This window comes from Arachis hypogaea, chromosome 11, assembly GCF_003086295.3.
Source record: "Arachis hypogaea cultivar Tifrunner chromosome 11, arahy.Tifrunner.gnm2.J5K5, whole genome shotgun sequence".
Taxonomy (NCBI): Eukaryota; Viridiplantae; Streptophyta; class Magnoliopsida; order Fabales; family Fabaceae; genus Arachis; species Arachis hypogaea.
This window is the reverse complement of record NC_092046.1, coordinates 102,157,829-102,169,836: the sequence shown is the minus strand read 5'-3', so window position 1 is coordinate 102,169,836 and position 12,008 is coordinate 102,157,829. Positions and strand designations below refer to the sequence as shown.

The window sequence follows — 12,008 nt, the reverse complement described above, 5'->3', positions numbered from 1 at the left end:
TCTTATTCATCTTCTTATTTCATATTCTCATAATTCTTTTTGGGAGGAAAAAATCAAACAAAGAAGAAAAAAATACATAATGTTACAAAATCAAAAGAAGAAGAAGGAGAAACACGACGATGAAGATGAAACACGCGAAGAAAAAGGAGGAGAAACATAAAGAAAAAAGAGAAGAAGAAGGAAGAAGAAGAGGAAGAGGAGAAACACGAAGAAAAAATGACAGTTATGATTTTCATCGAGGAGAAGAAGAAGAGTCGTTCTTAATGGTGAGAGAGCGCTTTGGAAACGTGATGCGCGTGTTAACACGTTTTTGTGGGTGAGCGTAGTTTTTGTTGGGTTTGGCCTAACTTGTAAGACTTATAAGTTAAAAAGACTTGTATGTGTAGCATGACTGCAAATTGAAACATACATCTAATTATATAACGTAATTTAATGAAAATAATTATTTTTTTATTAATTATATAAATAATTATTTAAAAGAATAAATATAATTATATAATATATTAAAATTAAATTCTTAATTAATTAAGTTTAATTATTTTATCTTTTTTTAATTTTAAAATTCTTTTATTAAATTTTTACAGTTTAAAAATTTTTAATTAAAATTTTATTAGTTATTATCTTTCAAAAAATATTAATAATACTAGAATATTTGTTTCTAAAATATTTTACCATTCGTCTTATATAAAATCATAAAAATAAATACTTCAAAAACATTTTGTATTTTTTAATATAAAAATAAAAATAATAAATCAAAATTTTTTTTAACATAAATGCTCAATTACAAATCTTTTAATTATGAAATTATAATTTTCAATTTCATAAAATCATCATAACCATGCATAATTATTAAATAAATCTATAATGAAGAGAAAAATGGAATAGGTAATCGGAAAAAAACTACTACAATAATATAATTTTTTAAAAATTAGTTTTCTTAATTTTTTATTTAAAACAATAAAATATAATCTTTTACTATTAATTGTAAGATAAAAAAATTAAAAAATCTTAAAAAATTGAAAATCATACTTTACTTTTAAAATTAAAAAAAAAAGAAATAAGAAGTTGCATTCTCTAATTTGTTCTGTAGAGAAAAAAGAAATGGAATAAGTCAATTCATTAACCTGCTGTACACTCATCTCATTATGCTTAGCTTTATGATGTCACCAAGCAGACACGGGAGTACCCATAATTGGTACCTTTACAGTTAATTCATTTTTGGTACTACTACCACTATAAATAAACTAATCATAAATCAAAATATTATCTAAATCATCCTCAAATGCCATACAGAAGTAAACGATAAAAAAAAGACACATCGAAGAATTTGTGGCTCTATAATGAAGAGACAGAAGGGTTTCTGAATGTCCAAAATTCATGATTGATGATTCCTTGGTGGGTAGTGGTACCCTGCGGCTACGGAGGAAGAGGAATATGCAAGGGAGGACGAGGAATGAGAGCCTGATTGAAGGAGCAATAACTGAGCCGGGGTCACAGCGGAGGACAAGGACGACGAAGAATACGACGAGGCCTCCGTGTTTCTTTTGATGGGCTTGTGGGCCTCATCACACCCTGCCGGTGGACCCTCTTCGTGTCTGATTTCTCTCAATAATGCTGCCACGTCCTTCATTGTCGGTCGATCCTCCCCCCGGTTGCTGGTGCACAGTAGAGATATCCCAAGCGCCTGCAGCATCTCCTGAATCTGTGTGTCTGGGTGCCCTTGTAGCTTGGGATCAAGAACCTCTATTGGGTCTTTCTTGCTCTTAAGGTGCTCCCTCACCCACTGGATTACGTGTTCCCCTTCTCGGAATGATGGATCTACTGGCCTTTTCCCTGTTAGAATCTCTAGCAGGACCACCCCAAAGCTGTAAACATCGCTCTTCTCTGTTATCTTTAGCATGCAACCATACTCTGCAAGTTCAACCCAAAACACAAGGATTAAATAAATTAACCATGACCATGAGTTAGGATGGACATTTGTGCGTGACAATTGAACATGATGATTGGAATTTTGTGACTATTAGTGAGCGTTGGGGGGATATTATGTCTTGTGCTTGCCCCAAAGATCCAAAGATTACGTGTAATTATTACTATGCATGCAGGTAATTTGTGTCTGTCAAGTACATGGGATGTACACATAATGAATCCAAATTTCAAAAGGCAACAACCATAGTGGGCGGAAAAAAAAGGGTTTCAATAAAGATGGAGAGTACGGTCCCCATTTCCAATCCACTCACCCACATGCTCCGTCAATTTATATGAATGAACCCTTACCCACCCCCACTTACACATCATCCTAATTTGGTCTTTCCTACCCAGATATTCTTATTAAAAACACCATTAGTCATCGTAATAAGGACACACTGATTTAATGTAACATTTCATGTAATTGTAACTGATGATTAAAAAAAATTAAATCATTAATTAGAAACCTGACTCACCAGGAGCAATGTACCCGTAAGAACCTGCGAACTGTGGATTAACGGAAAACGAAGGGTGATCTTCTTCCAAGAAGCGTGCGAATCCGAAATCAGCCAAACACGGTTCGTACCTGTCACCTAACAGAATATTGAGGGCTTTAACGTCGCGGTGCAAGATAGCAGGGACGCAATCGTGGTGCAAGTAAGCTACGCCCTCAGCGACGCCCAGTGCTATCTTGAGCCGCGTCTCCCACTCTATTAATCCTGTGCATCCCTCATGCAACAGCGTGTCCAGGTTACCGTTAGGTAAATAATCGTAAAACAGTAACTTTGTTTTACGGTTTGCGCCCCAACCAAGTAATCGCACAATGTTACGGTGGCGTATCCTTGCCAGCGTCGCAATCTCCGACGAGAACGCAGACGACGATAATTTATCCGACGTCTTGAACTTCTTCACGGCGATGGTCAGCCCAGATCCAGGCATGTTCACCTTGTAAACGACACCGGATCGACCGTGCCCGATGACGTTGCTGGTGGACAGGCATTTTGCCACGTCAGAAATCGACAGGTCGAGCTTCTGGTAAAGTGTTACTTCCCAGGGTGGGGCCATGTCCGTGCCGTCGCTATCCTTTCCGTCCATTTCGACGTCGATTTCGCGGTCCCCTCTTCGTTTGGCAGAGACTACGACGTATAGCGCCGCCATGAGCAGAGCGCATGCCGTGCATAACAGGACCACCATTGCCACGCGTGCCTCCCTTGCCCGACGCGACGACTTCCCGGCACCGTTGCCGTTACCGGAGCACTGGTTACCGGCGAAGCACAGCACGGGGTTCCCTTCGAGCACGCTAAGTGGAAGTTTCGTGAAGAATGGAGTGTCTGGGACGTGCCCTGAGAATCTGTTGTGCGAGACGTTAAGCACCACGAGATTTTGCAAACCAGCGAGATATTGGAGATTTCCAGTGATGGCATTGTGAGAAATGTCCAAGACTCCAAGCTTCGCCAAGTTCGAGAACTCCCTTGGAATCTCGCCGGAGAGTTGGTTGAGGCTTAGATTCATGGCTATTTCCAGAGATGGAATATTTCCAAGACTTCCAGGGATTTTTCCGGAGAGTTGGTTGCTGCCAAGGTCCAGCAACTGAAGCTTTGAGCAAGAACCAAGTTGATTCGGAATCGAACCGGAGATCCGATTCCTCCCTAAAACCAGCTTCGTCAACGCACCGAGTGAACCAAGCGCAGGAATCAACGTCCCTCCGATTACGTTATCAGAAACATCTAGAAACTGAAGCGAAACAAGCTCGCTCAGACTCTCCGGCAAGCTTCCGGCGATCAAATTGGAATGCAAGTCCAAGAAAGTGAGATTGCGGCTGCCGGAGATATTGTCCGGAATAACACCCGAAATACGGTTATTGGCAAGGTCCAAGAAGTTGAGATTCTTCAAGTTGCCAATCTGAGGCGGAATGGTACCTCTGATCTTGTTGTTACTGGCTCTGAAGCGTATGAGGGAGGAGCAGTTACCAATCTCTGAAGGAATGATTCCGGATAGGTTGTTAGAGAGTAACAGAAGTTTGTTGAGATTGCTGAGCTGGAATATCCCCTTAGGTATCTGACCCGTCAGCATGTTCTGCGAGAGATCAACGGCCTCAAGGTTGCGGCAGTTAGAGAGCGAAGACGGTATGTTCCCTTCGAGTTTGTTATGCCAAAGGAAGAGAAGCGTCAAGTTCTTGAGGTTCCCCAACTCTGAAGGTATCGTTCCCGTTATGAGGTTGTTATCCATCTCCACGTGAGTTAGTTGCTGGCAGTTACCAAGCTCTGCAGGAATCTCCCCTGAAATCTGGTTTACGCTCAGCTGAAGCTCCTCTAGCGCCGTTAATCTGCCAAAACTCTCCGGTATGCTTCCAGTAATTGAGTTCATTGACACGTCGATAACCGCTAACTGGAGGCAGTTACCAATCTCCGGGGGAATGGTGCCGACCAGATTGTTCTGCCATAGCAGAAGAATCTCAAGGCTGCTGAGTTTCCCCAGTTCCTTAGGAATGGATCCGGTGAGCGAGTTTTCATAGAGATAGACATTCTTGAGGAGAGTACAGTCGCCGAGTTCTTGTGGAATTTCGCCTGAGAGAAGCGTAGTGTAGATGGCAATGGTTTCAAGGCTCTTGAGTAGTCCCAATGTTTTAGGAAGAGAACCAGAGATGCTAGTTTCAGCCAAACCCAGCATCACTAAGTTGGAACAGTTTCCAATTTCTTCGGGTAAAGCACCTTGTAGATTCTTGTTCCCACCGGCTCTGATAACTCGCAAGCTCTTCAAGTTCCCGATGGTGGCCGGAATCTCACCGCTGAGTTGGTTATCATAAATGGTTAGCTTCTGGAGATTGGTGAGGTTCCCAATCGCCACCGGAATGGAGCCAACAAGGTCATTGGAGTTCAGATGAAGCTCTTGGAGTTTCGGCAAGTAACAGAGTTCTGTTGGAATTTCACCGCTTAATGCATTGTCACTGAGGTCCAAGTAGGTGAGTTCTAGAAGGTTGGCAATATCCTTGGGAATAGAGCCCGTGAGGTTGGTTCCGGTTAAGATGAGTTTGTTCAATGAAGTCAATGCAGTGAAATTCGTAGGGAGTTTTCCAAACAAATCCACATACCTCAGATCCAATTGAACTACTTGGTTGTTGATGTTGCAGCTTACACCGAACCAGGTGCATGGAGTGTGTTCAATTCGGTCCCAACTGCTGAGAACCTCTAAGGAACCGTTTAAGGTTCTCTTCCAAGAAAGAAGAGCTTCCCCTTGTGGGTTGACGGCGAAGGAGTATTGGTATGGAAGGAAAAGGGAAATGCATAAGAAGAAGAAGAAGAAGAGGGTCCATGGATTTACAGGCATTACTTGCTAATGCTGCTACAAACTCCAATGACGGAACAAAGGGAGAAAGGTTTGAGGAGCCTAGGGAGGAACAACGGAGACGAACCGAATCATGTTTTGTGGGCTATTATACAAATTAAAATAAAAAAATGCCTCCCAGAATCTCCGGATCCAAGAAACAGCTAGGCCATGATGTTTCTGCAGTTAAGAGTGTAGAGAGGAAAAAAAATGGAATAATTTTTAGAGGAGGTGTTGTTTTTGTAGGTATTATTTGTTTATGTGGAAGTGGAGTGCAGTGGTGGGGAGAAGGATTATATCAGTTAATTATTTGGAGAAAAAAAAGGATTTTGAGAGTGAGCAACAGTGATGGGTGGGTAAGTGTCTTTCTAAATTTGGTTTCTAAACATGCTACTTGCCCTTCGAAATCAACCATCAAAATGAGTTATTATATATTTGTATATAAATATATATATATATAATTTAATTTATTTTTAATATATAATATATTTTAATATATATTCTATTCTAAAAATTAATTTTAATTACTAATTTTGATATAAATTTAATATAATTGATTTATTTTCAATATTAACTTTTTATCTTTTGTTGTGCCCTTATTTTATAAAACAGAGAAATGCTTATCCTTAGATGAGATCTCTGATGCCATCCATAAAATACTTATGGATTAACAGAATTTTTTTTTCTTTATTTTTTTTCAAAAAAATGACACCTAAGTTCCTACTAACACAATAATACAATATGAAAAATGACTCTGATTTTTCTCTTGGTTTCTTTTTTTTTATGAGGTGGATGAGACCAATTGTATTGTATCCTAAAAATATGGGGCAAGGGGATTTGTCTGGTTACTAGCATACGGCACATTGTGCCAAAGAGCCAACTAGTTCAGAACATGACTCCCCATTTTGTATTGAAATGGAATTGCAGATAGATCTAAATCCAAAGCCTAATCAGATTTTAAAGCGCCAACCTTTTTTGGCCTAAGGCTGTTGGTGATGATGGTGCATCACCTTAACCTCCTCCATTATGGCCAAAATTACAGTTTTCATGTGATATTGATCATATATTTAATTTGATACTTATCTTTCCTTACATAGTGATTATTAAATTTAAATAGTTTTATCTGTTATGTCTCGTCATGCTGATATTTCATGGATTTTATCTCATTTACATATGCATAATTTTCCTTCACCTACTAATTTTCCTACAGTATTTACTCCACATATGAATTAAATGTTTTGTTTTTTTTCCCATTCTATTTTGAGTTTGCGGCTAACGGGTACCAGAAAAGCCAAAGCGGTGCATTGATCAGAATAAAGCCATGCTTTCTTTTATGCCCGAATAATTTACAACTTTCACATGCTCTAGTAAAAAAAATGTGTATATATTTATATACTGGCATGATTAACGTTAAAAGGAAAATGTATAACTTTATTAGAATAAGGAGGGCCTGCTATATGATCTAATAAATCAGCTTTAAATTCAAACATTTTTCAGGCACTCATGTGAGATTCGGAGATGTTGCTCCCATTTAATCTGTCAATGATTTAACTTTGGATCTGAATCACAGTAGTGCACTTTGAAAATTTAGACCATTGATGGGATTTTTTATTTCCCTACTGTGTACAAAACCTGCTCTCCATTATATATTTTTGCAATAATATTTGTTCATACATGATCCGGTTTAAGACACTGAATTTAGTATTTGTCCTGGGAATCTCATATATTATTAAAATCAAAGCCATCAATCAAAGATAAAACCAATAGCATCACTCAAAACTCTCATTAGTGACAATCAAATTAATCATTTCGAATGTGCAAGTATCATGAAGTGCTCTTAGAGCCTTTCTAGCCTACAAATTCTGTTATCTTTTTTCGTCTCAGAAATATAAGTTGTCACTTTGAATCCCATTTGTTGATGATTCTGAGTTCTTCCCTTTAATTTAATTCTTAAGAGAAAAAAAAAAAATGTAACCCACCACGTGATGTCTTGTGACATGAAGGAACTTAAGAGAATATGAATCATTTGGGTTTTGGTTTTTGGTCATGGAGATATACTACACTACCCCTCGTGATGATGCTGGGGTTCTAGAATATTATTATTATTATACTCTGAATTATTGTTTGATATAGTGCATCATCCATGGGGAATCTAGGCACGAGCTGTGTTAAGATGGGTGCACATGTTAGAGAAAATTATAATTCTATCAATAAAAAAATTACATCAATAAAGCTAGAATTCACACTTTTTTTAAGATATGATTATTAAACCCTTAACCAACTATGTTATCCTTTCTTAGTAGTTGTTCAGGAATAGATTTAAGATTTTGTTAGGTAGACAATGACTTTTGTGAACAATGAATTCTAGAATTGGTCCAATAAAATAAAAAAAAACACTCCACTCTCAAATTATCCCCTAAACTCTAACATTAAGATAACCATCCGTACACCTAATGAATTGAACATTCACCCATTATTAACTGTGCATGAGTAAACCGAATCAAAAGGAATAACCATTCAATTAAAAATAATAAATATAATCATCTGCATACCTATTAAATTAAACATTCGACATATCCATTGTTCATATTATTTAATATTCTCATTGTCTACCTATACTTTTTCATAGATTTATTATATTTCAATCGAATCGACCAAAAATTAATGAATCTACTTCTGAATAATAGTGTTAGACAAAACTTTAATGTATTAATATTATTGTGTGTTTGTGCATATCATGAGAAGCCATATCAACCTCCTTCAATGAGTTGTGGATGTCAAACACCCAACAAGCATAGCCCACATCTCAAAACTTTCATTTTGTTACTTATCATTACACCTCCCTAACTAGGTTACTCCTCACTAGTATACCTAATTCTTGTGACACTTGCTTCAAAAGGCAACACTAAATTTTAGTTTTTCTTTTGCCAAAAACATTATTGTACTCTTACTTATAATACGTATAAAAAGATTTTTTAATTAATTAATATTGACTACTGTTTTGAAGGTTACCTGAAACGTTGATCTGGGTCTGAACGTAAGGTCCAAACTCCTTATGGGATAGCGTCCGACCTGTTCTTGTGCCAAGATGTCGCCGTCCGAGTTCCTCGTGAGAAGGTTAGGGGTGGTACCTGCAAGACACTCCAATACTTAAGTTAGCAAGGGCTTTGGGCTGATTTTTAGTAGATTAGAATGTGAGTATACCTGAGGGGTGTCAATGGATTTATAGTAGGGTCGATAACCACCTTTATTGGAGTAGTTTCATCTTTATTGATGGATGACCGTTTCCTTTATCTTGTGAGTTTGTTGGCATCTATCTTTTAGAGGAGATAGAGATAGTAGAAGAGATTCGTGGCGGTAGTTTACTTGCTTGGGCAAGTAGAGCTTGAACTCCTTGCAGTGTCCGACCTCTTTAAAGAGGTCGGGTAAGTGTTGAAGACCTCCTTTATGGATTGGGTCTTTTATCTTTATTAGGTTTGGCTTAGTTGTTGGGGTAGGGTATGAACAGTGCCCCTCCTTGAGTCTTGAACTTTATAAGAGGTTGGGCTCAAGCAATTTTGTGACCTTTGCTTTGACGTCGGGTACACTACCTTTCCAGAGGTCAGATGCTCGACGTGTTTTGAAAATTTGAACGTTACCCTCTTTAAATGAGATGCTAACTTCACGCGGCAGTTCACTTGAATTATGCGCACGTCTTTAAGAGGGGTTAATGGGTCATTATGCCCCTTATCACTTATAAAAAGTGCTTTGTCTCTCCCTCTTCTTCTTTTCTTCATTTCTCGTAAAAGATCTTTTGCTTTTCTCTTTTGAAAAGATCCTTCCACTTCTCTTTGCTCTTGCTTTCCAATCGCTTCTTGATTCCAATATTTCTCCATCTTGGTTTCATCGAAGGTTTTGTTTTGCTATCGTGGAGAAGAATGTTCGTGGTCTTGCCATTTAACGTGCCCTTTTCTTCTTTGAACTTTCACGAAGGTTGGTGCTTCTGTTTATGTTATTAGTAGCTTCGTGTTTCTGTCTGTCTTGCCATTATTCTAAATAGTCTTAGTAATGTTGATTGATTATTTGTTGTCAATACTTAGATTTGATGATGATCATTGCTATTTCTTTTTGAAAATTTTCTTTGTTTGTTTGACTGCTACTTTGAAAATTTTCTTTGTTTGTTTGACTACTGCTTTCTTGCCTAACAACTCCCTTTTGAAAGTTGATTGACATCTTGGGGATTTTGGTTTTTCTGAACTGTAGAACTAAAAACTATAACCATTTTTCTGTTTGTTGATTGTATTCGTATTGCCTCCAATGGTGTCGTTTCTGTTGCATAGGAGAGACACCATTTTGGTGTGCTTTGTAGAAAAAAAATTTGGAAATGGCTTCTTTGTTTTTACTTATTTTGACCGACTTCTTTTGGATGATATCCAAACTTTTTTAGTAATGACTTCTTCACTTTGCATTTATAGGTATAGCCTTTATGTCACATTATGTTGTCCTCAATATGTCGATTAAAGTTCTCCCTAGACTTTTAACTTGGGTAGATTCTTCTATCCTTTCTTGCATTCTAGTAGTAGATAAGGGATATTGTGATGCTTTCCGTAGGTACCATAAGATTTGTGAGAATAGAGAGGACGAGAGAAATTACGAATTGGTAGTGCCTAATGATGATGGCCTAAAGCGGGTTATAAATTTTTCTCAAAATAGGATTGGTGTTGCAAGTATAGTTCCCAACCCAACAATTGGCTAACAATCAAATTAAAATCAAAGAATTATACAATCAAAACACAATTATAAACTGAGAGTATTTAGACTCCCGGATCGTCTTCCCTAGGAGTTGCAATTAGGTGCTCAAATCATTGGCTATGGGGGATTTTGGGGTTTTGATTATAAGGGAAAAGAAATGTAAATAGCAAGAAATTAAATGGAAAGCAAGTAAAAGCAATGAATTAATGGAAAGAAATTTAAGTATCAAAATGGGAATTAAATGGTAAAAAGAGGACTCTTGACAAGAATTGGGGAATTAGGATTCCTATCCTAGTTATGGACCACAAACATGGTAATTGTGTGGAATTAATCCCAATTAGTCAATTCTAACATCGAGAATTAGTCAAAAGGGCATAATTGATCTCAATCCACAAGTCCTTACCAACTCTATTAATGGAAGGCTTAGTGTTAGTAGAAACCAAATTAATTAACAATTCTCACACAATGTAGAATGGACATCCACCACTCAAGTTCACCCAATTACCCAATTTTTCAACCAAGAGTGTGAAAAACTAGGCAAAAATCTAACCAAGCATTTTATCAAACACTTGGAGGGCATAAAAAGAAAGCATGATAAAATAAAAAGAAATAATAAATTCTACAACTACTAAGCAAGGAAAGTAAGAATAACAACTCAATTAACAATAAAAGAGCATGAAACATAAATTACATTAAATGTAAATCAAAATAACAAGAGTACTCATAAACATTAAAAGCAACAAAAAATGAGAAAATATCAAGATAACATAAGAAAATTAAGGCAATAGAACAAAGAAAGGTAGAAGAAACTAGATGAAAACAAGAATTAAAAAGAAAAATTACTGATAAGCGGATAATTTATACGCTTTTTGACATTATTTTTACATAGTTTTTAGTATGATTTAGTTAGTTTTTAGTATATTTTTATTAGTTTTTAATAAAAAATCACATTTCTGGACTTTACTATGAGTTTGTATGTTTTTCTTTGATTTCAGGTATCTTCTGGCTGAAATTGAGGGACTTGAGCAAAAATCAGATTCAGAGGTTGAAGAATGACTATAGATGCTGTTGGATTCTGACCTCCCTGCACTCAAAATGGATTTTCTAGAGCTACAGAACTCCAAATGGTGCGCTCTCAATTGCGTTGGAAAGTAGACATCCAGGGCTTTCCAGCAATATATAATAGTTTATACTTCTTCCGAGTTTATACGACACAAACTGGCGTTCAACGCCAGTTCCATGCTGCATCCTGGAGTTAAACGCTAGAAACAGGTTGCAAAGTGGAGTTAAACGCCAAAAACAGGTTACAAACTAGCGTTCAACTCCAAGAGAAGCCTCTACACGTGTAAAGCTCAATGCTCAGTCCAAGCACACACCAAGTGGGCCCCGGAAGTGGATTTCTGCATCATTTACTCATTTCTGTAAACCCTAGTAACTAGTTTAGTATAAATAGGACTTTTTATTATTGTATTCAGAGGTCTTGGTGACTCCGGTTCCCCTCTGGGGCCGAGACCAATGAATTCCATTATCACTTATGTACTTTCAACGGTAGAGTTTCTACACACCATAGATTAAGCTGTGGAGCTCTACTGTTCCTCATGAATTAATACAAAGTACTATCATTTTTCTATTCAATTCAAGCTTATTCTGATTCTAAGATATTCATTCGCACTTCAATATGAATGTGATGATCGTGATAGTCATCACCATTCTCAACCTATGAACGCGTGCCTGACAACCACCTCCGTTCTACCTTCGATTGAATGAGTATCTCTTGGATTCCTTAATCAGAATCTTCGTGGTATAAGTTAGAATCCATGAACGGCCATTCTTGAGATCCGAAAAGTCTAAACCTTGTCTGTGGTATTCCGAGTAGGATCTGGGAAGGGATGGCTGCGACGAGCTTCAAACTCGTGAGTGTTGGGCATAGTGACAGACGCAAAAGGATCAATGGATCCTATTCCAGTATGATCGAGAACCGACAGATG

General features: G+C 37.4%; 1 protein-coding gene across 1 annotated transcript; it reads right to left on the bottom strand.

Moving 5' to 3' along the window:
* Window positions 1-1,078: 1,078 nt before the first annotated feature.
* On the bottom strand, window positions 1,079-5,698 carry LOC112721585 (uncharacterized). The gene is made up of 2 exons (XM_025772635.3): window positions 2,442-5,698; window positions 1,079-1,911 (listed from the first exon to the last, which is right to left on the bottom strand). Exons 1-2 carry the CDS (start codon window positions 5,290-5,292, stop codon window positions 1,376-1,378), a joined length of 3,387 nt encoding a protein of 1,128 aa, XP_025628420.1. The 5' UTR covers window positions 5,293-5,698; the 3' UTR covers window positions 1,079-1,375.
* Between the last annotated feature and the right edge of the window lie 6,310 nt (window positions 5,699-12,008).